Source organism: Sturnus vulgaris, chromosome 5, assembly GCF_052056855.1.
Source record: "Sturnus vulgaris isolate bStuVul1 chromosome 5, bStuVul1.hap1, whole genome shotgun sequence".
NCBI classification, from domain to species: domain Eukaryota; kingdom Metazoa; phylum Chordata; class Aves; order Passeriformes; family Sturnidae; genus Sturnus; species Sturnus vulgaris.
This window is the reverse complement of record NC_142247.1, coordinates 34819276-34846864: the sequence shown is the minus strand read 5'-3', so window position 1 is coordinate 34846864 and position 27589 is coordinate 34819276. Positions and strand designations below refer to the sequence as shown.

General features: G+C 37.7%; 1 protein-coding gene across 2 annotated transcripts; it reads left to right on the top strand.

The window, feature by feature from the left end:
- Positions 1–10986: 10986 nt before the first annotated feature.
- DRAM1 (DNA damage regulated autophagy modulator 1) lies at positions 10987–25520 on the top strand. 2 transcript variants are annotated; one of them, XM_014877055.2, is made up of 7 exons: positions 10987–11264; positions 17047–17114; positions 18300–18442; positions 20213–20390; positions 21421–21479; positions 22783–22875; positions 24207–25520. In XM_014877055.2, the coding sequence occupies exons 1-7, from the start codon at positions 11134–11136 to the stop codon at positions 24249–24251; spliced, it is 717 nt and encodes a 238-aa protein (XP_014732541.2). In that variant the 5' UTR covers positions 10987–11133; the 3' UTR covers positions 24252–25520. The 2 variants fall into 2 exon arrangements, with proteins under 2 accessions (XP_014732541.2, XP_088021539.1); XM_088165413.1 differs by lacking the exons at positions 22783–22875; positions 24207–25520 and adding an exon at positions 22581–22723 and having other exon boundaries at positions 10994–11264.
- The last annotated feature ends 2069 nt before the right edge of the window (positions 25521–27589 follow it).

Sequence of the window (27589 nt, the reverse complement as noted above, 5' to 3'; positions counted from 1 at the left end):
CTGCAGTGACTTTTCGGAGTCACAAACATCGTCCTTGTGATCTTATGTTTCCTGTGTGAAGTAACAATCCCTAACCCTTTCCAGAGCTTTGTCCCAGTATATTTACACAGTGGTGATGTGAGAGGACTACACCTGACTGTATTGTAGGAAATGTCCAAGAGGTCACAGCTTTTTGGTATATCTTTTCCAAGTCACTGAGCCCTTCTCCTATTTACTTTTTAGTGTCATAGCATTTTGTCTTTTTCCAGGGTGAGAGGAAAGCTCATGTCCTTACAAACTGATGGACGAAGGTGTGGGTGTTAATGTCTTGGAAATAGGGCTTAATGTCCCCACTGGCTTTGGGCAGCAGGTTTGTTACAGAGCCTGGACAGCTCGGCTCCTGAGACAAACAAGGGGCTGCACAAGCCTGAGTTTGTGATCTCTGGAGTAAAATAGTAGATTCCAGGGGGGATTTGTGGTAGGTGGTTCTGGAGGGCTGTACCTTCCCTGTACCTGAGCCAGTGGAGAAAGGAAAAGGGCAACATGCGGCCAGGAGTTTAGGATGAAAGGAGGCTGTGCCCTCCCAAACCTCGAGAGAACAAACCCCGCGGGTGTGTGCCGGTGGACTCGCTCCCTTTATTGGAATAAAGCTGTGGGACTCCTCTGTCTCCTTTTTGGACATAAACCTCTGGCATTTGTGGATGTTCCTGACAATGGGCCATGGGACAGGATGGCAAATTCGCCAGGGGTTACCTACAGAGCCTCAGAGCTCACCTCATAGTGCTGTGTTCCTCCTCCTATGGTTTGCTATCAGCCTGATAACACTTATGTGGCCTTTCATGATAACCCAGCCTTCCAATCTTGGTACACAGAAGGCTCTTGAGAAACTTTTTTCCCTTCACGTCTTCTCACCCATGTGCCAATACACTACCCTAAGGGAATATAATCTTTGCATATTCCCTCACCTGCCTCTCCTGCTCAAGCACTGTGCTATTATTATTAAACTGTTATTACTCAGTTATTATTACTGCCTAGCAGCTTCTCTTTACCATCACCTATAGCACTGTGCCAGCAGCATCAGTGATGGCCTGGTATTCTGAGTCAGCAGACTGAGGTTTTCATTGGGAACTGAGGTACAGCACAAATGCAGATTATGAGAAAACCCCCTATTTCTGGTAAAAAAAATCTATTTCTGGTCAACAATCCAGTGTAAATGCAGAAACGAAACTGAATGTGCTGAAAAGATGAAAAAGATGTGATAAAGCCATTAGAATTCACATAATCTTTAAATTATTTCATAAAGTGTCAGACAAAGCATACCATTAGACACATATAAAAAGGTGCTGAATAAATCATGATAGCACGCTGTCCTTTATTGTAGAATATTTCTATTCAAGGAATATATATTTAAACTGAAATAGGTGCATGAAAAAAACAACCAGATCCTTCTTTCTAAAAAGACACTAAAAAGTTTTGACTTGTTCATATCACAGAAATGGAGATCAGAAACTTACTTAAAGTAAATGCAATACTGTCACCAGGTTAAAAAAAGCCACAGGAAAGACAGAAAAACCAAAGCAAAGCAAAGCAAAACAAAAACAACCCCGAACAAACAAAAAACAAAAAAAAACCCCCACAAAAACAACAAACAAAAAAAACAACCAAAAATCCCCAAAACAAACAAACAAAACCCCCAAAACACAAAAAGGAGACAAAGCCATGTTTCAAATAGGAATAGCAGGAGTACCTCTCAAGCCTTGAGAAACAGTCTAACCAGTTTGTAACAGGAAACAGGACTCTATACTCCAGATGTTCCCCTATATTCCATTTTGCCATGGACTGATAGACTCTTCCTGTCTTCAGTCCACCAAAGTTTTAATTGTTCCAGGTAGATGAGGTTGTTTGGTCTGGACAAGAGGAGGCTCAGAAGGGACTTCATTGCTCTCTACAGTCATCTGAAAGGATGTTGTAGTGAGTTGGGAGTTGACCTCCTCTGCCATGTCTCAAGTGAAAGGATGAGAGGAAATGGCCTCAAATTGTGCCAGGGGAAGATTAGGTTAGGTATTAGGAAAAAAAACACGGCACTGAATGACTGGTCAGGCACTGGAATAAGTTGCACAGGGAAGTGTTAGGGTCACCATCTCTGGAAGTGTTCAAAAGGCATCTGGATGTGGCACTTGGGGATGCATTTTAGGGGTGACTGTGATGGTTGAACTGGATGATCTTTCAGGTCTCTTCCAACCTGATGATTCTGTGAAAGGCATGGAATATGGATGTTAACAAGGCCACCCTCAGCTTGCTAATTAATGTCAAATTATTGAGGTACACATAGCAGATGCAAGCTCAAATACCTTTTGAGACAATCTATCAAAGTTGCTGGGATTATTCTACGTCTGTCACTAGAAATTATTTCCAAGATCAAAACCAGAAACTAGACGAGGGGCCTTGTATCTGTTTGTATGTCTTTGTGGACATGTGTCTGAAAGGAGCAGGGCTTAAGTCAAATTCTGCTGTTTTCACATTTTATATAATGCACTGCCTACACAGTTCTCCAGGTAAGAACTTCATAATTGTATCCAAAACCAGAATACTTAACTTTCTCCATTTCTCCCAGTCACTGGAGATGCAAATGAATTCAGACATTCTGCTAGGAGCAATAAATTCCACTAGATGTCAGGATATGTAAAAATTAGGTGCTGCCATTATAATCCAACACATACTTAAGGGCCTTGCCAAGTCATTATCCATATAAACCATTGGGCTCTTGGGATAATCTACTTGACTGTTCTTGTATTTGTATTAACTCAAAGGTGCACGTAGCAGTACTCAACACAAAGGCATGCCTCCTGTGGATTATGAGGTAATCTAAACAAGCAGTCAAATAGTTATAAACACACTTTATCTTGATCTTGATTTTTTGCAAGTTGCCTTCACCAGTATTTTTTCTCTCTTAACTCTTAGAAAACGGAATTTTTGATGTTTTCTTACTAAATTAGACCTTTCTAAGAGGGGGCAGAAGCTATTTTGAAAAGGAAAGTAATATTTACTTTCATTCAATGGGAATGGAAATTCTGTAATGCTCAATATCTTAAGGAAGGCAGAACTTCTTACTGGACAGGGTAACTTGTCCAATAGTAGCTCTTTCCAGATCTTTTGCATTCTTGTTTGCATTTGCTGGGAAAGGAGAACAGTGAGAGCTAAACATCCGAGGCAACAGTAATTTCTTTGGTTGAGGCAGAAGCCCATAAATAATCAACCAAGCATCTCAAGCTTTTCTACTAGCCAAGAATATTATTCACTGGACATTTTATGAATCTTGTTCTAAAGAAAAGAGAATTAACATCAACATGGGTTTCCTGTATTTGTCTCCATATGGCCTCTTTCATAAACATGAATTAAGCTTGTAGCAATTAGCATGAGGCAAAAATAACTGACCACAAAGATAAAGACAAAATTCAGCAAGTTTGATGCCTGTTCCACTTGAAGTCTGAATTTTCACAATACAGGAGATAGCTCGTAGTACTCTGAAGGCCCAGTAATTCACTCTTAGGGATTTTGGTTTCATTTGTGAATGCTCTGAGCTTCTGAGAATTCAGAGGTGACTCAAGTCAGGCAAGTAAAAGTTCAGAATAGAGGGTAGATAGAGACTTCTCTGTGGAGAGTTTGTCACTACTTTGAAGAGCTGAATAAGCACTCTCTATGGAAAGGAACTGGGAAATAATAGGGTCTTCTAGGACTTCTCTCCCTGCCACTCCACCTTCCCAAAAAACTATAATATCTATGCTTTTGAAATTTAAAGCATTAGCCTTAGGCATACTGGAATTAATATCTTGGTATGGCACTGTGAATTTGTAGTACCACTATCCATCAAATACAATAATTAAATCACATTAGTCACTCAGAATATAAAAGAACAAAAGACAGTGTCTGAGCAGTGTTCTATCCTTCAACACATAATCTCATTTTGACTCACCATTTACAGAGCTCTTAGGCTTTGATGAGACTCAATCCCACTGACATTACATCTAAAATACAGATTGAATATAAGTGGTCAGTTTTTGAGAGACAGTGTTAGACCTCATGCTGTGTCTTGTAATGGATTCTCTCTTAATCAGTCTACAGTAATTTTAGACTCATGAGCAAATGCATTCTAATTATATGCAGCTAGTGAGAGTTTTCACTTAGTATTGCAGCAAAAGTGGAGATTTTAAAATCGTGCTCAGTATTTCAGTACTTTTGAAAACCCTCAGATGTTCAGCTCCCAACCCTCTGGACAGGTATGCAAGGAACATTTATGATTTTTTACTTGAAAATTTTCTTCATAGAATATAGAATCTTTTTTTCTTTTTTCTTATTTTTTTTTTTCTTCTTCATACTCATTTCTCTACTGGAAAAAATAAACCTCTGAAACATCAGTCAGTTTCTACCCTTTCCACTTCCTTTTTATTTGTGCAGATACTGGAAAGAATATTTAAAATAATCCGAAGAGTGAGGCTGGTAAAAATGAGGAATAACTAAAGAGAAAAGAGTAGTATCTCAGAAAGAGATGAAAACGCAGTGCCTAGAGAGCAAAGGACTGGAACAATGCCATTGGAAAAATCTCTGAAAGTGAGCATCTAGTTGAAGCTGAGGCAGCATGTGCACCTGGCAGCAAAATCAGATTTTCTAAGCATAATATTCGCCAACATTTTACTCTGAAAGATCTGTTATTTCCTGCACACTTCAAGCTAAAATAATAAATGCTTGCAGAAAACCAGAAGAAACCTTTTGAAACTCTGCAGAATCTGGCATTTGCTCTTGGCTTTGGTTGTTTTGGGGCTTTTGTTGTTTTTGTTGGGGTGTTGTGTCTTTTATCCTTCATTTTCGTTATAGCAAGTCCTTGCTTTTTAAAGAGATATGCACTTAGCAATGGTAAACTAAAATTTAAATAGACAGTGGCATTCAAACCAAATCATATCTGTATGTCTGTTTCCAAAGTCCCTAATGAAGTGGATGAAATAGCCTGGAAAATCTCCCCAGGCTGTGATTTAATATATTTAGTATATTAGGAAATATATGAATGTTACCTTATTTTCTAAATATTAAATTTCATCATTCTTTTTGAAAATATACAGTAAGAGTTCATTATTCTTGATATTTAACTATCATTTTAACTACAGTAGAATAGAATAGGATGGAATTTCTCACAGTAGTCATTTTATGAAATGTTTGAATATTCTAAAGGGTAAAAAAGTATTATTCTTTTACTTTAACCCTGGAAACATAGAGCCTTTATTACACTGATGGCATTGTTACATCATAGTGATGGAATTTATGTTTCTTTTGTTAATCCTGCCAGGTTGCAATGGCACAGAGGACAGACTGTGTAGACTTGATAGTTGAAATGGACAGGGTAGTCTTTTAAATCCACTCACCAGTGCACAGCAGAAAATAATGGAGGTGCTTTTAGTGATTTACAGTTGTTAGTAAGATTTTGTGGCTGTATCAAATAGCATTTAACTTTTACATCACAGCAGTGAGATGGAGACTCAGAACATTAGAAGAGCATCTAATTTGGTTTAGTTAGCTCTCCATCATTTGGTATGGATCACAGTATCAGACAGAAGGTTTGAATAGTTAAAGGACCTCTTCAGTATGAACAATTTCCTTTGATGGTTGAAAATATACTTTTGTGTTGAAAAATGCTTAAGGGACTACATAGAGAGTAGAGTGGGAATAATTGCTACAGTACCTTTTTGGAAAGCCATATTAGCCGTTCTTCATATCTATTTTATTTCAGAACACAGAGACTTAGAATCGTTTAGGCTGGAAAACACCTCTAAGTCCATCAAGTCCAGCCGTTAACTGCTGCTCATGAGTGTGAAGGAGCTGGTACAGACAAGACACAGGTATAGTTCATGATCTCTCCTCTGGGACTCCCAAGCTGCTCCAGCTGTTTCTCCATCCAAAGTTCCTGAAACAAATAAGCAGTGATGCTCCACAGGTTATCACAGTATTCATTGCCAGCTACAAAGCTGACCATTTGTTTATGCCTCATGATACTGATTTCACTGCATTTTTACTGAACAAGAACAATCCTTCTGCTTTTTCTCTGTGTGATTTGTGATCATAACAGATTTGCCATGCAGCACGAACCTTTGATATAGAAGAACTATAAAGGACATGGACAAAGGCCAAGAAAGGATGGAAAGAACAGTTTGTTAAAACTGAAAAGACAAAATTGGACACAATATTTAGGTTTTGTAAAACTACATTTTACCAGTTATGTCTATTTGTTATGTATATGTCAGCTGGAATCAAGCAGTTTCAACATAAACAGATTCCACCATATTGCTCTGAAGCACACGTAGCAGCTCTCTCTGGCTCTGTTAGCCCTTGGTGTCAGCTGTGGCCAGACACAGAAAAAGGAAGCTCATGAAAGAAGAAACAGTAATTCAACCAAAAATGTGCAAAGCATGATATACAGGAAGAAATAATTGAGTGCCCTATATTTAACAATATGATGTGGTGAAGGTAGACGAACCAACACCCATAAATTGTGCTGGTAAATCTAGATTAACATATGGAAATAGAATCTGATTTTTTAGCAGTGAGTGCTCCCCCTTCTCAGGAGGTTTTGTGTTGGATGTAGCCACATCATTAACCAATTCTGATGTTGAGAAAAAATATATTTTTGGTAGCTTTTCCTAGGATTGATCAAATTCTTTCTGTTTAGAGTCTGATTCTTTTAATCCCTTTGCATTCTAATTTGACTCAGGTCATGAACTTCATTACTTTTCCCTAATCTTCAGGAAGCAATTTACTGCCAGCTACTGTGTACCAATACAAAAACTACAAAGGTATTTCTTTCAGATGACAAGGCCACATAAAAAGCTCCCATTTCACTTTGACTGATTTTCTTTTCACTAAAAATCTGCTTCTACAAAAATGTACTGCCAAAATTATCAAAATGCCAGAGCCAAATCCTCCCACTAACTGCTTCAGCATGTTCACTACCTCATTTAGAATGAAGGACAACAAAGCCACTGGAGAATGGTTCATCTGCAGCTAAACAGTCTTTTTCTTGCTGTTTATAGCCCTTGTCATTCTACAGCTCATGCATTCTGGAAACTAAGATTTCTCCCAATAAACATTTTATTTGAAAAAACATCACCCAAGAAGTAACTGAAAATACTGAGTGGAGTAGTTAAAAAATACATTTTGAGAGCTAATCTTCTCTAGAAATTCTGGAATAAACCTTTTCAAACTTCATCATTTTTGCATGGTATTAATCTGTCCTGCACCAGAGAAAGCTTTTATTTGATTTTTGTTTGTTTGTTGTTTTGGTTTAGTTTTGGGTTTTTGCTTATTTGTTTGTTTGTTTTTGGTTTCGTTTTTTTGTTGTTGTTGTTGTTTGTTGGTTTGGTTTGGGTTTTTTTGAGAGATGAAATTACACAATTTCAACCCAGTAGTTACCTCTTTTCATTCTTAAGGGACCTGTCAGTGTTTTATTTGTCCAGTCTTTTTGACAGCTGAGACATCTTTTACCTGCATTTCAGTTAGACATTTAGACATTATCTAGCTATCTACAGAGGGGACCCAAAACAAATGGAGCAAAATAAACCATCTCTTAAACAGTAACACCTGAAAACTGCTTTATAACGAAATCACATTACCTTTTAGAAATATTAACATCATGCCATGAATGCCTTACAGTGTAAGACTTCACAGATGATGTGGGTTGTTACTACTGCTATTCCAAACTTCATGTCAGAAGTGAGAATAGTTTACAGATGCTTTTGTTACTGAGAGAAGGTTACAGATACTGGCACATGACCAAAGAGGAAGGGAAGAGATACCACAAACCAGCTTGAACTCTTCACACAATAATTTGAAGAAGTTACAGGTAGTATATTTGAATCCTTCTGTAAATGTATTTCTGGTGCAAACTGTGTTAATAAACCAGTTATTAACTAGTTGTTAATAAAAGAATTTAGACGTTACATTCACAGACTAAGGCTGCTTTTTTTCCTAGTGTTTGTGTGTAGCAACAAATCTCAAGAAGCAGCTGAACTACATCTCTCTTGCTCTCGTTTTTTACTGTTTACCATTTTCTTGTCTCACATGTTTTTCCATTCTTCCATCTTCCAGCAGGTTCTTTACCAAATCAGGGAAGTAAATGCTACTGTAACTATTCTGTACAGGTTCAAGGTAAAAACCATGCAGAGATATTAAAACCAATATGTTTGGGGAAGGGGATTCTTCTACCTGGGTCTTTCATGTTACAGGTAATTTCATAATGGATGAGTTTGGAAAATACATGTGATAAAGAATACTCATATATAATAAATATAGAATCCATGGAAACCAGATTTTGAGCAAAACAATAGAAAAGAGGGGATACTTATACCAGCAGCATAGGCTATTTTATATCTGTTCCATTATTATTTCCTTACTTTCATATGTCTTTAAATTTATTTTTCTAATAATTCTAATTTGAAGTAGTCCAATCATTTGGTTAAATCACAGAATCATAGAAGGTTCAGAAAGGACCATAGAGATGTCCTAGTTTTAACCCCACTCCCATGGGCAGGGACACTTTCCATTAGATAAGATTGCTTAAAGCCCCATCCAGGCTGGCCTTGAACAGGACATCCACAATTTCTCTGGCCAGCCTGTCACAGTGCCTCATCACCCTCAGAACAGAGAGTTCTTTCCTAATATGTCTTTCTGTTTAAAGCCATTTCCCCTTGTGCTGTCACCACAGATCTTGGTAAAAAGTCTCTAGGTGTTCTTCTTCTAAGCCCCGTTTAAATAATGAAAAGATGCAACGTGTTGTCCTTGGAGCCTTCTCTCTGCCAGACTGAACAGCCTCAGTTCTCTCAGCCTTTCTTCAACAAAGAAAGGTGCTCCAGGTGGGGTCTCACCAGAGCAGAGCAGAGGAACAGGATCACCTCCCTCAGCCTTCTGGTCATGTTTCCCATGCTTTCATAGAGCCCAGGATACACCTGTTTTTCAGGACTGCAGTGCACACTGTTGACTCATATTTAATTTTTCCATCTACAAAAATCCCATGGAGCTATATTAAAATCCATAGGGTTTTTATATTTTTATACTGCTAGGGTTTTAATATAATTTATTGAAAGCAAAATAAATTAAAATACATAGACCTTCTTTGAAGGTAAATAGTAAATAAAACAACTCCTCCCAAGTTTGTGAGCAACCTGTATTTGTTACTCCGTGCAGCTTCTAATGATCTTTAGAGAACATACTTCTGATAAAAACCTATTAAAGATCAGCTCAAATTATATGCTGTTTACTGACTCCATTCTACAATAAAATGATAAAGAAAATTAAACATCACGTGAGCTGCAATAAATGTTTATATAGCAGCAAGAGCCTTTGCTAGTAATCACCAGTCAGTCATTTGCCACCTGCTTGAGCCAAACAGGCTTGAGTCCTTTTCTTTCACTCCAAATGGTGTTCAGGCACTTCAAAAAGTCATGTGCATAATTTAAATACTCAACTCACTCTAAAGAGCAATTTATTTATCACTTACGAAACTACAGGTAGTACAAGGAACTTGCAAAACTGTGGGTGGAACATTTTTCCAACAATGTGACTTAAATGTTGATGCAGTAAAATAAAGTGAATTCCATCCTCTTTTTGCAGGGGACCAAACCAGAATACTGAATTACTGATACACAAAAAATTAAAATTCTACTGCTATAAATAGACTTACCATCAGTATATTACTGCTGTTCACTTATTTACCAAAGAGACTAGATTTAGTTCACGTATAGTATTTCTTTAATTTTTTGTTTCAAGTGGGGAAAAAACCCAAGATACCCGATACTGATGCATAATTAAACAGAAATTTTTAAACCAGCACATTAAGACAGTTCATATATTAGTTTCCTTTGATAATTTTTGAACCTTTAACAGGAAAGAGAAATAAACTTGTTCTTCCAGTCAGAAATTTCTGTCACTCAAAATTACTAGAAGGCACATTAGCTGTAGAAATGTGAAGCATGAATTTGTGGCATGGTGTGAACTATTGCACTCAATTTATATGTTAAGAACATGAGCATCTTGCTACTGCCAAGAAGAATGTTGTAGACTATCTCCCATCTTAGTGGTAGAATATTTTTTTATTACTTTTCTGTACTTGCTTTAAGATATACCGTCCCTACTCCTTTTACTTAATTGCATTTCTCTCTCCCTTCCTAATACCTTCAAATGTGTGCCAAGTACTCATCTTGTGTGCATCCACCACAGGGAATGTGCACCAAAGGCCAGACCCTCAATACATTCTCAGGGAGAGGCAGAGTATGCACACACGTAGCAGAATGGTGACTTTGAGTTTAGATGTTGGTTTGGAAGGCTGGTGACTACAAACAATCAAAGGAAACAAACACCCTTGACAAATTGTCCATGGATTCATGTTGAACCAAAGTGAAAAAGCTGAATATGGCATGATTTTGAATTAAGGTATGGTTTCCCTCTAAGCATGTGGAAAAGTGAATCTCAGGGAAGATTTGCAAATCAAGGCTACATTATGTGTTTGAAACAAAAGTCCAAGGTGGATAAGGTGTGTGCAGGGGTCCATAATGGGACTTGCACAGTTTCTGACTCGGTTATCATGCCCCTCGGCCGGGAGTGCAAAGAGCCCCTGCATTCACCCTGGACCCCATCTTTAGCCCTTTTACAGACAGCTGTGAAGGCACAAGCCGCCGGCACGACCCGCAGAGCCCGGCGAGCGCTCCCCGGCAGCATCTCACCGCCCGCATCTCACCGCCCGCATCTCACCGCCCGCCTCCCTGCCCCGACGGGGCGTGTGCGGCCCGGGGAGCCGGCAGCGACAGGGACACGGGCTGCGTCCCACGGGCTGCGTGTGCCCCACGGGCTGTGCGGAGACTTTCTGCAGGCACAAACGCTCCCAAGCGCTTTAGGTGCCGGCAGCAGTGAAAGGCGAAGGGGCCCAAGGCTGTGCCTGGCTCCGCCGCCGTCGGGGGCGGGGAGCGCAGCGAGAACCGAAAGTGAAGGGAAGGCAGCGGCCGGCGGGGCATCCCCGGGGCTGCCGGCGGGGCCAGCACGCCAGGCTGAGCGCTCCCGGGCCGCGACTCCAGGGCGCTGCCGCCCAGCCGCCCATGCCCCGGGCAGGCGGCCCCGGCCATGCTGTGCTGCATGCCCGGCGTGGCTTTCGTGCCCGCTCTGCTCGTCAGCTGGTCCTCGGCCGCCTTCATCATCTCCTATGTGATCGCCGTGCTGGCGGGGCACGTCGAGCCCCTCGTCCCCTACATCAGGTGAGGCGGGGGAGCGGCCGAGGTGCGGGGCTCGTGTGTGTGTGAGCATGGGCGCTGTCCTGAGGGGCTTCCCGGAGGGTCCCGGGGCAGGAGAGGCGGTGGCGGCGGAGCCTGCCGGTGACAGGGGGACAGCCGGGCACTGCCGGCACCCATCACACCTCCAGCACCTCTGAGAGCCGCAGGACACAGACGCTGAAGACACCATGGAAAGGACGTGAAAGTTTTCTGCTGCAGCCAACGCAGGCCTGATCCCAGAAAAATGTTACAATTACATGGTGGAAGTGTAATTTTGTTTGTATAAGTCGAGAATTAGGCCAAAGTACGCTGGACGATGACTGGACTCGAAGCTCTGTAATGGCTTTTGCAATACACACATGCCCACAAACACGAATTATTTTCTATTTCGCTATAGAACCAATGGGTTTAAAATACTTTCCAAGAGATGCCTGGCATCTCTTTTCTATAACTTTTTCATTTAAGTGCGATTCTGTGTAAATCATTCTTTCTGCATGGCTTATGTTAACATTTAAAATACATATTTCAAGATATATCTAGACCTAATTCCTGGAAGGACTTTTTGGACATGCATAATTTCAGAAGACTGCTAATCTGATTGGCACATAAAAGAAAATTTGATTGAAAATTAGGGCTTATCATCATAGGCAAGAGCAAATGACACCACAACCCACAAGACAGCTGAGCTACATTCACATTGAGCCAGAGAGTGTTGGGCTTCATGCTTATATTAGCAAAACTTTTTAAGAGTCTCTGCAAAGACCTGGAAAGCTCTTGAAAAGCCTTCCTCTTGTACTTTAACAAATACCCTGCTGCTCATCCTTGATTACACACAAAGCTTTACTAACATGAAAGTGCTTGTGATCAGTGCAATTTATCCATTATTAACTAACAAAAATAAATAATATGATGTAACTGTACATGGTTTGGGTGCAGAAGTATTTTGAGACCCTGTAGTAAGAAATCTGACAAATTATGTCTCCTATGTTGAATCCATGTCATAGAATAAAATATACAAGAGATATGGATGTGGTTTTTATGTATAGTTTTGTTTGCAGCTAAGTTTTTGACAGCCCAGATATCTTAATTGTGTCATTCTTTCTAAAAGGGATGGACCAAACCTTTAAGTCACAACTGTACAACTCTAATTAATGTATCACAGCTGCTGTAGTTATATCAACTTAATGGAATAGCTCCCAGAAATCATCATTCTTATCCTTTAGCTATGGAATCACAATTAAAGTCCATATGCCCTAAAAAACCTAATCAAAACAGACAAAAGAGGCTGCACCAGTGATTCCCACTCACATCTCAGACCTTCTGCATTTACTAGTAAAGCTATTTAAAAGTCTTGTTTATGTTACATCCTTTTAACACCACATTTGGACTAAGGATATACTATTGGTGTTAATCAATTACTATTGACTATTGGTGAAGCATCTGCAATAATCCTAAGGGCACATGGTCTAAGCTTAAGAACTTCATAGAATATGCACTTGTGAATAATACAAGGTTTTCTTCTAAGTACTCAGGCCAGTAGTCATATCATATTCATATTCTTAATTTGCAGGTCGTTGCTTTAGGCTACAAATTTGAATCATATGATTGAGAATGTGATTTAGTAAAACTAAGAATGTTAAAAAAGAGGAAGAATGTTGCAACATTTCAGTTGTGCAATATCTGAAAATGGACTATAAGAATTAAATAGAGCTCATATGGGGAAATTCCAGTTACACAAAGGAGAAGAATACTTACCAATTTTAGTTCAACATTTCTGTAATTCTTATATACATTCCCCAAGTACTCTGTGTATACCTTAAAGTCACATTAATTTTATTTGCTTCCAATGTAGCAGTTGTCACAGCAGGAGACCACACCTAAATTTGTCATTGAGGCTGTGCTAATGTCTCATCAAGTAAACCATATAAATACGTTTCATGGTCGATAAAATGAATATGATTTTGTGTTTTCTAGCAGCTGGGTCCTAAAAAATGATGAGGCTGTGCCCAAATTAGTGCTATTACTCATACTGCTCAAAGTCCAAAAAATTTGGCTGTTTGCTCGTTTGGATTCTTAGTGAAAGAGTAATGAGAATTTTCCTGTAGGTATTTGTGATCAGTTGGTACCTTTGGAGAAATCAGAATCCCTGTAGGTGGAATAGAATCTTCCTATTTTAAAAATTTGGGACTTCAGTTTGAAGAGAAATAGTTCGTGATAGCTCTGAAAAAAAATCAATTATGATGAATCTTTTGGCCCTAAAATATTTATTGCTTGTCTCCTTCATCTTCTTGTCTTTCCACACTTCAGAAGACTGTTTTTATAATTCTACTGCATGAGATGGTGACACAAATGCTGTCATCTTTTCTATGGTGGTGAGCTCACCTATGCACCAGCTCCAATAAGTGAGCACCTTTTTGTTTCAAATACACCATTTCGGTTTTTTCTTTTTCATAAAAAGGAGGAGACTGTAATCAACACTTCGGTTTTTTGGTAATCATTTTATCCAAAGCAGCAGACTTGAAGAAAAATTAATATGAACCCAAGTCTTCATTTAGCTTCAGAGATTTTTTAATGGAAAATATAGCATTAAGATGATTGTATCCTTTAAAGCTAGTGCAGTACTTTATAAATGGATTGTGATATAATAATACTGGTATTAATTTTCTTTACAGCATAATCTAAGATTGTTGAGTTTAAAAATCCACAACAGCAAAAACCACCTACAAACCTTTAGCTTGAGAAAATATATTGTTAAAAAATTGAGTTCAGTGTAATTTCAGGTTATTTGGATTGCTCTTATGATGTGTTCCAAGAACTTCAAATGGTTTTCTATGTGTGTGCCAATTCCATTCTCTTCTCACCTAAAGCCCTTCAAAAGCTTTGAAGTGATTACAGTCCTGTACTTATCACAGAGTGGTTTCTGATTTGAAAAAGTCCTTGAAGATTGTCACAAGTGGCCTACATTTTAAATGGACTCCTTTGTCGTGTTAATGAAAACATTCCAGAAACAAAAAGAAAATATGAAGTTCAAGGTTAAAAAAGTGGCTAAATGAAACATGAAATAAGATGACTTTTAGCTGTGTCAAACAAACAAGAAAATATCTAGTTTACTGTTTTCATCAGTTCCACTGTCAAAGAGAAACAAGATTAATACAGACTACAAGATGGAACAAGTCTTCAGAAAGCATTACAACAAGAAAATCCAGGTCAATAGGGATTCCTAATGCCTGACAAGTTGCAAAAAACTTGTCTAAAAGCCTGGTCCAAATTTTGTTGTCTGAGAATTTAGAACCTATCTAGTAACAAGAAATACATGAATTTTCTCTATTTTTTTTTGCATCAGCTGTTCATAGAAAAAGATCCTACCTTTATCCTAAGCTTCCTGCTGTTGCTGATAAATCATCTTAGCAACGCTTGTTAAACAAATCCTTCTATAACATAGAAGGGGCTGGAGAGCAAACATGAATTTCTAAAATAATCAAGTCATTTGAGATGGTCACATCTTCTGTCCTGAGCTTAATGAAATTGTCACAATCCTTGAGAGTGATTGCTTAAGTAGAGAGTTCTTTCTCTTTTGCGTGTGAAGAGCATTCATGCTGAGGTCATTTTGGCTGTACTCAGTGGTAGCTTCGGAATCTTAGCACTGAAACCTAATTCAGCCTCACTGTTGGAATGAAGAGTATTCATCTTCTTGAATGACATAAAAAAATACCCCTAGCTAGTAGCTACTTGTCCCATTATACACAGAATTACAGAATCTACATAGGATGGAAAGACCTCTGAGGTTACTGAGTACAGCTTATGACTGAACTCTACCATGTCAACCAGACCATGATACTAAGTCCAGGCTTTCCTTTAGCATTTCCAGGAATGGTGACTCCAATACCACTCTGGGCTGTCCATTCCAATGTCTAAACACCCTTACTGTGGGGAAATTTTCCCTAATATCCAATTTAAATATCCCCTGGCACAACTTGAGGCCATTTCCTCTTGTCCCGTTGCTTGTTACCTTCGGAGGCCAACCTCCACCTGGCTACAGCCTTCTTTCAGGTGGTCTTAGCTAGTGGTAAGGTCACCCCTGAGCCTCCTCTTCTCCAGGCTGGACACCCCCAGCTCCCTCAGCTGCTCCTCACAGGACTTGTGCTCCAGACCCTTCCCCAGCTCTGCTCCCCTTCTCTGGACACGCTCCAGCCCCTCAGTGCCTTCCTTGCAGTGAGGGGCCCAAACTCATAACAGCACTCGAGGTGTGGCATCTCCAGAGCCAAGAACAGAGGAACAGTCACTGTCCTGCTCCTGCTGGCCACACTGTTGCTTATATAAGCCAGGATGCCATTGGCCTTCTTGGCCACCTGGGCACACACTGGCTCATGTTCAGCTGCTTCCAGCCAGGACCCCCAGGTTCTTTTCTGCTGGGAAGTTTTCCAGCCACTGCTCTCCAGGCTGTAGCACTGCCTGGGGTTGGTGTGGCCAAAGTGTAGGACCCAGCCCTTGGTCCTGCTGAACGTCCTGCCACTCATCTTGGCCCATCAATCCAGCCTGTCCAGATCCCTCTGCAGAGCCTTCCCACCCTCCAGCAGATCGACACTCCTGCTCTAGGAGAAAGGTTTGTTCTCAGTATCTTTGCTCAGTGTCCACTAAACTTTGGCATTAGCTAACACCCTTATGTGTTCACATATCTGATAGAATATCAGATCTGGTAGAATTTTTGGGTGCCTCAGTTCAAACACACTATCCTGCCTCTTGGCACTGCCCAATAGCTGAAAACTTAGTTCACATCCAAATTACGTAAATATTTAAGAACTAGATGTTTTTCATTGGCTTGACCAACAGAACCTGATCAAATAGTATCAACTGGTTGTATGTTAAACAAGAAAAAATAGACATCAGAGAAAAAAATATAGTGCAAAGATGTGGCAAGGTCATAGTACTGTTCTTTCAACAGAGCACTCACCTTCCACAGAAGAATTCTGCTTGAGGGGTCTTGAGCCCACATACTCACAGGAGTATGTTCATTCTGTGAGGAAAGGGCATTCTCTGGGGTGAGTGTTTGCACATAGGGAAAAGAGGGAAAAGGATTCTATGTTGAAGGTGTTCCATTTTCTACAAAACAAATATTTTTTATACATTGCATTTTTTCATATCCATAGACATGCAAGTAGATATGTATATAAATTCTGTATATATTCTCACACTCATGCTCCCTCTCTCTGTCCCACTGAACTTCTAATTGTTCCCTAGAAGGGTGAAGTGTTTCATCAGAAGAGAGTTACAACACCTTGGAGATAGAGTACTCTTAAGATGTATCTACATTAGTAAATTAAACAGTTGCTAGGAACATTCCTGGTCATTGGAACAAAATTTCTCTCATAGGGCAAAGTCTTTTTAAGGAAATTAAGCCAAATTCTCTCATATCTTAAGACAGTGACTGCCATTTTACTCAATCACTGTTAATTCAGCAGACAAAAGAAACATTAATTCTAAAATGTCATTTATGTAATGTCATTCATAAGCAAATTACAGGTCTGTCACATCTTTGCATATTGCATACAGAAATAGAAGAAATACAGTTCAAAGAGTATGCTTTCAAAATATGCTTTCTTTTTGGAAAGAAGTATTCTCTACTACAAATGGAGACTAAGTGTGCAGCAGAAGATGAATTGCCTTACACACGCAGCAGGAGTTCACACAAGTTGTATTTCTCCTGAGATTTCAATTGTCTCATTTATGTTTCAATTAACTTTTAATTTGTCTCTCTTTCCTGCTTTAGCGACACTGGAACTAAACCTCCTGAGAGTGGTGTCTTTGGTTTTATGATTAATATTTCAGCACTTCTAGGTATGTATAAGGTATTTGGGTTGACCAGAATAAAGAAATGAGAATTAGTGACAGCTACCTGCTTTAATTACAGAAATGTATTCATTATTCTGCAGAAAAACTTCACAGTCAAATGGCTGTCAGGTAGATGTAAGTAGTACCTGGAGAGCTGGGTCCTTAGGAGCAGTTAGTGCAGGCTTAGAGGCACTCGAGTCTCTTCAGAGCACCTCATCAGTGCAAAGGAGTCAACACTCTGGAAAGAAAAGTGGAACAAAGATGGCATAATTACTCGGCAAAATCTCTGATATAGGGAAACTTTAGGTTCTAAGATGCTGCAACAAAGTGAAGAACAGTATTGAAGCAACATGCCTACTTTTCTACAAAATAACTGATGTGAATCAGGAAGTTTGGCATTTTCTATTATCTTTTAAGAGGATGGAAGATCAAGAGCTGTGTACCCCTGTACATATACATGTAGCTATGACAGCCTTAAGGCAAAGTAAAAATCACATATTTTACCTTTTATAAGAGCCTTGTTCAGTCACACTATCTTGGAGTGTTTCATGTAACCTCATAGTGCCTGGGCAAAGTTACCTGATTTATTTTTCCAACTGTGGATAGACTGAAACTGTGTTCTATGTTATGGAACTGTGAAATTCAGTCTACAGCTTATTATATCCTGAAGAACCATGATTTCCTAATTCAGGTTACAGGTATTTTCCTGTAACTGCATATTAGTCAACTGTATATTAGGGCCAGACATGCAGTGACTACAAAAAGGAATTAATTCTTCAGCCCATCCATTATAAGGAGTTGTAGTTCTGGTACAAGACTGCATCTCAGAGCAGAATAAAGCCTCCCACTTCTAGCTCATGGTTCTTATCTCCCTGTAGCATCTTCTTCCTAATGTGGAATGGCAATGCCTCTGTGCCCAAAACACCCAGGAGAATGGGATTTAAATTAGTGCTTTTCTTGAACTGATGTGCAGTTAGTTCTAGATGGCGATGATGTGCAATTTTAAGACAAAGATAATCTTGAAGTTCTATCCGAAAGTTCATCTGAATTAACTTCTTCATTCCAGTAAAGGTAGTATTATTTATTGTATAATGTTTGCAATTTTATTCTGCATGTTGTCTTACAGGAAAATGTGTTAAAATGTAATCAATATGTAATTATTGAACAAAACACTTTGGGTTTTTTTTTCAGCTGCAATTACAATGTACATCAGATATTTATTAATAGAGAAGCAAAATGAATCATCACACTTCGTCAGGTCTTCATGCAATATGTTTACATTATGTGTGGGATTGATGGGCTGCACTGGAATGGGCATAGTTGCAACTTTTCAGGTATGACTGTAAATTTCATAACAAAAATGAAAATAAAATAAGATTGTTTTATCATTAAAAATTTCAACTAGGTAACAGTGATTAACGTAATCCCCAAAAGGATCCTTGGAAAATGAAGTAAGGATGCCTTTCTTGCTCTTGCCTTTTTTCAATAGCTTTACAGCAATAGATTTGTTTCCTCTTTATGCATGAGAATTTTTGCTTGTGCAGTTATGCCATTAAGGAGTTTTCTGTGTGCTTGTCTTGTAACAGGTCTGTACCATATGGGGTTTTTTGATGGAAATTTTTTTCTGTGAAAATTTGAATGTAAAAGACTTTGCTATTCCAAGTTTTGCTTATAATCAGGTGGGGCAGAATAAATCAGACTAACAAAAGCATCTGCATTTTTGGCTGAATGATGCCACACTCGCAGCATTTTCTACAAATCTTATCTTTCTACTAATCTTATCTGACAGGTTAGAACATTGGGCACAATATCAGCCTGTTAAACTTTTGAGTCTGTAGGAGATGGCATAACAACATGTTTTATCTTTTGATAGAGACATGTAGAACTACTGCTTGCTTTGCAAGAAAAGGTTAGACATCTCATTACAAACCAAAGTCCACCCCTCAGTGTCTGAAAAAAAAATCAATAGGGGGGAAAAAAATACTGAAACAGATTATTCACTTTACCTTTTCTAGTGAGGAAGTGTATAATAAGATAGATTCTGACACATGTATATGACACAATTGCACTGAAAGCTTCAGCCTAGAATCAAGTTAAATTTAATTGGCAGGCAGCTTGAGATATTGCCTTAAAATCTATGAAAATAGCTGCATTATTTATTTTAAAGGATGGGCTACCTTGGAACATTTTGTTAAATACTGTTGTGCTCATATGGTGACATGATGACATACAGAGAAATTGGAAATAAAGATTGTTGGGGCTTCAACAGCCAGTACAGTTTTACATGTAATGGAAATGGTATTTTCAGATGAAAAAACCCTCTGCCTTAGCATGATAACTTGCTCTTTTTAGCTTTGCATCCAAGCAGTGTGTGTGGATTGCAAACACCACAGGTAGTGCAGTCTATTCCAATAATATTTTACTTTAAAATACCTCTGTTCTTATTGATAGGATTTATATGTGGCAGAATAAAATGTTGAATGATGCCTGAATGAAATAGAAAACAAACTCGGCTTCAACAGGGAAAAGACAAATCAGGAATCCAAAATAATTTGTGAGAGTCAGGGAAGCAGAAACTTTGATCCTAATGTTTCCAAAGGGATTCCTTGACAGTTCCAATACTGATTCTTATCTAATCTCTGTGTCTCATTGCCATAAACTCCTTCCTCACCTAATTTGTATTTCCTCTGCTTTCACCATGCTTGCCATGTTAAGTGCAACTTGTAGGAAGGGTTCTGAGCATGATAAAGATCTAATTTAGCTAAGCATCCGATCTAGTAGATTTTCAAGCATCTTTAATTGCCCAGCAAGCTGGAAATGGTGGGTTCAATCTTTTCACCGTGTATGTACAACTAGTGAACAGTACATTCCCATCCCCATTTGCCAATAAGATAACAGACATGAAGAGGATGTGAGATTTGCTCAGGGTCAGGTGATGTTTCAAGTCAGGAGATCAAAGCAAAGCTGGAATTCAAAATTATTTCTTTGGTATTCAGTCTAGTTCCTCTAATCAGTATGTCATGCAGAAAACTTAAATTCATGTGCACTACCTGCTAGTTTCTTCAGGTAATAGCAGCTAACCATTGTGCTGATTCTCTTTCCAGGAGCTGGCTGTTCCCAGTGTCCATGACATAGGAGCTTTGGTGGCATTTGGCTCGGGTGTTGTATACATCACACTTCAGTCTATAATCTCTTACAAATCCTGCCCACGATGGAACACTTACTTTGTGTGTCACATAAGGATGGCCATATCTGTCTTATCATGCATTGCTTTCATTCCCAGTATCCTTTACCGTGTGTTCCGTGGTTTTCCCTTTATGATTTTCCTTTTAAGCTGAATCATTGCTGATAAGGAATAAAAATGAGGTCACTCTATTTACTTAGGGCTCTCTAATGTATATAATACATGTTGAGACACCATTAACAGCATAAAGATGAGTTTTGGGGGCTTCTAAAAAGCTTTATCTCATATTTCAGTGGTATATTTAAAAACAATGCACTAGTGTTCTTTACAGAATCATACAGTAGTGAAGCTAGAGCAACTTTCCAACCTCCTTCACTTGAAGGAGAGTAGGGAGGAAGGTCTGAAAAAGAGAGCCACTGCTTCTACAATGAACCAAACACACAGAAGTTAAAAAAACAGGTGGCATACAAGCCTAGGCAGATGATTTTGATCATGTTGCTTGGTTCTTGACCTCAGTAGTCACCTCTCTTAAAGTCACACTGCACAACTTCCTGGCTTTTCCCTTGGCATGCTATAATTAGAGTTATCTCACTTATTTTATTGGCCTTGGGTGATCTGCCAGTGTTGAAAAGTGTTTGCAGCAGCTCATCACATGAGTCAGCTAGCTACAGCCTGCTTTTGATTTCAGCAGCTGTGAAAGGGCTTTGAAAGAGGGCCTCAGTCCTAAGAGGAAGGTGTACAAAGAGATCAAGGCACTTCTTGTGCATCACTGGAAACCAACATTGTTCCACTTCCAGCACTGCAGGACTCTGCTGCCAAAGCTCTTGATCACAAATGTCACCTAAGTTTTGGAGTGTCTCCCTTACTGTCTATACTTTGAAAGAACTTACAGAAACCTTCATTTGTGCAGAAATGTTTTGATTGCTGCCAGTACTTCCCTTGTAATAATACTGTGTTTCATATACTTGTATTCTTAATACCTTGATTTGATATTCTAGTTGTTTAGGATCTCCTGTGCTACAGAAGGGGAAGATGGTCTGGGTTCTTTCTTTTTTTTTTTTGTGTAAGCAGACATTTTCACTTTTACTCACTAATATTGTATAGTTTCCTTTACACTGTTTTTCCCAGTGATTGTGTTTGCTTCAAAAATTTCCATGACAAAAATTGATTGGACTCCAGGGGAAAAGGTAAAATCTTACTAGGTAGCCTACTTACCTTGTGTGATACTATTTGGGAATGCTGTTATATTTATCTTAAAGCATTACAAACATGTCAGAAACTTCAAATAGTACATTATCATGAACAGTTTTGTGCAATGCTGGTGTCCAATCACTTCTTCATTAGAAAGGTATTTGTGGTGTGGGTAAGAAAACTTGTGATGGATGATCAATCTTCAAAGACTTAGACCTTCATTTTGACCAAGAATTTGAAAATTTCCCATAGAAAAAGACTACCAAAGGAAAAGGTATTCTGGAAATTGGTTGTTCTACTTTCTTTTATAGTCAATTTTCTTGAAAATTAACTTCTCACATGAAACAAAAAGTGCACCAATTTATTTCTGTAGTTTTTGAGGCTTTCTACAGCCTTGGTTTTCTCAGCTTTTTTATCATTCTTTATTACATAGTCTTTAATACTGTCATAACTATTTCGAGTCTGATGTAAAACATACTAACGTTAATTTTAGGTATTTGAATTTATTTCAGTGTTTTCAGAATGACAACTATGAAAATTAATTTTTCTTTTTGGACACATTTTGCTTAAAGGAGGCATTCAAAAAACAGATTAAATAATGCAGAGAGTATATCCTGCTTGAAGAGCTTGATAAGAGCACACTTAGCAAATGTACTTCAACCAAGCAGTGCCAAGGCAGCTGCGAGATAAATCTTTGCAAATTAGACAATCTTAGTAATATCTTCAGGGGTTTTGTGGGTTTTTATGAGATGCTAGAATGAAAAAATAGTTTTACTGAAAACAGATGGCATATTTGTTGATGACATATTAAGAGACACTTTGCATTCTGTTTGTGTTATGTGACATAGGTTTTCTATGACAGTCTTAAAAACAAAAGTTTTGTCAGCTGTCTTAAAGGGTAGCATTCCATTTCAAAACATAGTAAGAATTTGCTCAGATTTACTGAGCTCAGTGGTTCTGAGTGAAAGCTTGGAACATGGGCACCTCAGTAATCTTAATGTAAAAACTGAATGTTTTCAGGTTTATATGATATTCAACCTTTCTTTTGATACTGTGCTAATTGTAGTTTTCTTGTTCTGCCTTTTATGGTACTGCAGAAGACTTAATGTAACACATGCAACCTTGATAAATTTACTCACCATTCTGTAAAAACAAAATGTGAATTCACTTTGATACAACAGGGATGGTGAGTCATAAGTCTTACTTTTTGAATTTACAGAAGGAAATGTCTGTATCATTCCACCCATATTTTGTTTAGCTGTTTTATCCGAAAATTTGATTTCTGTCTCGTTCCATCAGGATTATACTTACCATTTCATGAGTGCAATCTGTGAATGGACCGTGGCCTTTGGTTTCATCTTCTTCTTTTTAACATTCATTAGAGATTTTCAGGTTGGTGGCTACATATTTTAGCAGTGACTAAGTGCTATGAATTGTATAACAGCAAATGCTATGAAAAATTGCCATTCTTTACCTAGATAGATGCATCAAAGCTCTACAGAAACAAATTTTACCAATCACAGAATTGACTTCTGTGTACATAACAAATATTATCCCCTTGATTATAAAACATAAAATTCAGTTTAATAGTTCCGTTTGTCTGTTCTTGAAAATTAATAGCAGTCAAATAATATATTCTTATTATTTACCAAAATTTTGTAGAAAGAGGCCCTCTAAAGGCAGCATAATAACAAAATTAATGATGCAAATAAAACTTCATTTCTTTCCACCTGAGGGATTTTACATAATTATCCAAAGCATTTCAACCATTGATGTTTTACACATTTATTTATATGTTTCCTCACAGTGCAAAGAATATTAAATACTTTTTGGAAAAGTATTGACACAAAAGCCTTCTGGTTTGGGTAGCTGGATTCAGAGTTAACATATATTTTGCTGACCTATGGCAAACATTTCCATGACTGTTTAGTTTTGACTTAGTACTGAATACACCATGGCTTTAGGGCTATTCCTTAATTATAAATAAATAAATAAATAAATAAATAAATAAAATAAAAAAGCTAGTTTCAGCAGAAATAAACACTTCTTTTGGAAAAAAAAAATTGGTTCAAAATTACGCAACACGTGATCTTAAAGGTACATAATTGCCTTCTAAAACTGACAGAATTATTGAAGAACTATTAAAAAATGTATGCATCATTTAATGCTTCATTTTTTGGGGGAGCTATTTATTGCTAGTCCATCACTCTCTGATGTCTATGTATATGATGGTATCTCTTTTATGAAAGGTCAGACCCTTTCCTTGGAGATAGAGATTTGCAGGACAATGCAGTAATTCTCAGAATATTTATCAACAATCCTTAGTTGATAATTCTGCTTCAGACACATAAAGACTTTTACTAAATATAAATATTATGAATATAAGATAAAATTATTAAATTAACCAAAATGGAATTGTGGACATTTTAAATTGCAGGTTATAAAATAGCATGAATCCAATGTTAGTGTTTGGTAATGACAGAAAAATCTTTTAGATTCTACCGTCTTTTTGTCATAACCAGCGTTCAGAGAAAACCAAACTATTAATTCAGTAAAAAAACCCTGCCACACTCTAAGAAAAATAATGCATTTTCCAATTTTCTCACAATATTTGTTTCACTTTAACACTTTTTTCTTTTGTTTTGTTTAATCTCCTTGTACTTTATGTTGCAGCACTGTAAAATTAAATTATTTTAAGTTGATCTTGCTTTATTTTCTTTTAGAGATTTTCTTTAAGGATATCAACAGAAATACATGAAGACACCTGATAGTGAAAAACCAATATTTTATATCTATGAATATTCAAGGTTTCTTTTTACTTATAGAAAAAGTGGCAGAGGGACAGTGATTAATGATGTTGTAATAGGAAACTCTTCCATTAACTCTGCACCTGCAACCACTAAAAATTTTTTAAAACTCAGAGCAAGGTTCCTCTTGGCTTTTTGAAATATTTCTAAATTTTTTTAATGGTTTGGTATATTAAAAATAATGTAATAAAAGCAATATCTGGAAGTACCAGAAAATCACTCAAGGACTTGATCTCCTTAGCTCTTCCATTTTGGACATATCTGTACTTTTTAATTTGCTGTAGTGTGACTAGTAGCATTAGTTTTAAACTTGAGAAAATACATTTTGCAAAGAGGGAAGCGTAAAGGGAATGAAAATCACTTGGACTCAATTCCTACTCTGTTAAGTTGCAAGGACTCAAGAAGATGGTGAGAGCAGGAGTGAGCATCTTTGTCTGAAGAAATGTGAAGGTAGTAGATGGCAACACTATGTTACATATTTCTGATACTGGGCACTGTAATGCAAATGCAAATCCTAAGAGAGATTTAAACTATGTTGCTTGAAAAATGTTTTCTAATCATCACTGCAGTACATATTGTGAAAATCCACCCCTTTTTCCCTTTTATGCACTGATGGCCACAGGAAACAAAAAACAGAAGTGGGAATAGAAAGTAAATTTACATTTAAGCATGATGTAATAAAGAGAAATCTTATTGCCATTTGGTTAAACAAAGCAAAGATTTCCAGCCCGTGTTTTAATCTACAATGGAGTGAATAAGGTCTCAAAAAAAGTCCTTGGGAATGAATGGAAAATAAGAGGCACCAGTAGTTTTCAGGTGCTTAGAAATAAATTTATGAGTATTATATACATAAAACTGAATTAAAAAACAAACCTGGAGAGCACCTGTAATGAAGATATTTGCTGCTATAGATTTTCTTCTGTAATTAAAGGCTTGGAAAGGAACTAATTGAGAAGTCAGATGTTAAAATTATCTGCAGGCAAAAGGTTCTTTCATGGTTGATTCATCACCTTCATTCAGTGCATTAACCACTTGGTTGTCAATTACGTTCTCTGAAAATTATATTTTCCACACTCTATCATAGTTTATGCAGAAATATTGATGATTTTCAGTTGCTAATATCCACTAATGTGTGTTTTGGAGAATGATGTCTTAAGATTATTCATCTTTTGATATTTCCTTTAATATGTATTTTGAACCGTATTAAATTCAATTGTTTCACAACTTAAAGAGTTGATGCTTTCTTTATAAGTTCTTCCAGATAAAAACAGTAAAAGTGTTTTTCACTGGCAGGTTTGCTTTCCATAGTATTCAGGTTATCTTGCAGAGGCTCATAGCTACAACCAAATTAAAAATCAAATCTAGTACTGGCTAAAGGAAGGACCTTATATCTTGCTGGTTGGGTATCCTGTAAGGGAAACATATTCCTTCAAGTGAAGGTCATAAAGAAAATGTGTACAAACCACAAAAAGTGACATCATGTTATTTTCCAGACTCTGTTAAGAAAAGACCCTATTTCCTAGTGCATTGTGTGTTATTCTTTTATTGCTTCTTATTTTTAGCTTTCATAAACTAACGTATAAGAAGCTTGAAGTTGTTATTTCAAATGATAGCCAACCTTTACAGTATCCTAAAGGGAAGAAAAAAAAATTTCAGAGAAAGTGGCTGAATCAGGATCACCTTGTTCCCTGAAGTCAACAGGTAAATTCAAGTACTGAATGAAATCTTTCCCATTTTTCTGAACTTTATTTTGATACATTTTAATATGAGTTATATTCATGACCAAAAGAATGCGCCAATAGTGCACCTTTTATTAAATCTGTTAGGTCTAAGACCTCAACTTGTATTGAGATGCAGACAGAGGCAATGGATTATTGCTCTTTTATTTGTGCAGTGAGCTATTGAAAACACTTTGATTATTCTCTGGCTCCAAGCAGATTTTCACTCAACAACTTAACTATTTTTTTCAGCTGAAATGTGAGTTGACAAATTGCAAGCAATTGCCAAAATAATATTATAGCAAGGTATAATTTAGCTGTGGCTGACTCCTGTTATGTACTGCACTTTAATTTTTTACAGGCAAGTGATCTCTAGGGGTCAGCACATATAATGTCAGAGCACATTTCTGTTGCTTTGCTACAGGTCCTTTCTTTCTATATTTTCATATTTCTTAGCAACAACAAATAGCTATTTTTGTTGGAAGCTATGCTAGAAATATTTTCATCATCTACTCTGCATGATATTCTCTATTTGTCAGCTCATCAGGAGTGATTGAGAAATTCCTTTTGCATAAACTACAGTAAATCACATGATAGTTGCTGTTATTTTTAGTGGTTATGCTAAATCATTCTAATGCTTCCAAAACTGCAAAAGCTAATTTTTCTAGGTTATGCAGCTTGATCTGCTGATGAAATACCACTGTTGTGGTCTCTGTCATAGTTCCAGATCGTGTAAGGATGAAACTTTATTCACTCAAAATATCTAAAACCCCCTTTGTTTTAGGACACTGTTACTTGCTCTGCTTTGCCTTCCAATGTGCACTAAGCCAATGATGACCTTATCATTGGCTTTTCTCATAGGCACTCTAAACTTTAATTTCTGGTCTGCTCAGTTTGCATACTGCCTTACCTGTGACAGCATCATATGTCTGACAGCAATACAATAATCTTGATGGCAAGGTATTTATTTCTTGCTTTTAATACTGGTAGCAAAACTTCCCAGCACATTAGAGGGATTATGGCAACATGTCAGTGAATTTTGGACATTCCAGCATGAAGTTTGCAAAGAAGTTCGAGAGCTTGGTATTTTAATCTTCTCTGTAAATACAGTCTTAGTCTCAATATTTTCACATTTTCACAAGCCTTCAGGCTTTAGAGCATCTGTTTGAAGCCTGTAGAGGGTTTTGAGTTGGTTCCCAGCGGTTTACAATGTCCACTGGAAATACTGTCTCTGGAAGAGGCTGGAAGAGCTGTTCTCCTCCAAGAAACAGTGAAAGGCAGCATGGTGTGTGTATTTTAGGAAGGGATAATGTTTGCTTCTTTGGAAGATGAGTTGATGCCCATTTATTTGGGATAAATGTAGGGAAGTAGCAATAGGCTTTAATTTATAAGTTCTCTGTAGCTTTGACTAAAACCTGTGAGAGCTGGGTCTGTCTTTCACTGCATTTGTGAGTTTGCCAGTGCCCTATGGCCACACATGCAGACACAGACAGTGCTGTCATGACGAGGCCTGGCAGGGGTCAGAGTCCTGCATGCTGCTGCAATACACAGAAATAAAAATACATGCTGTATTTTATAAGC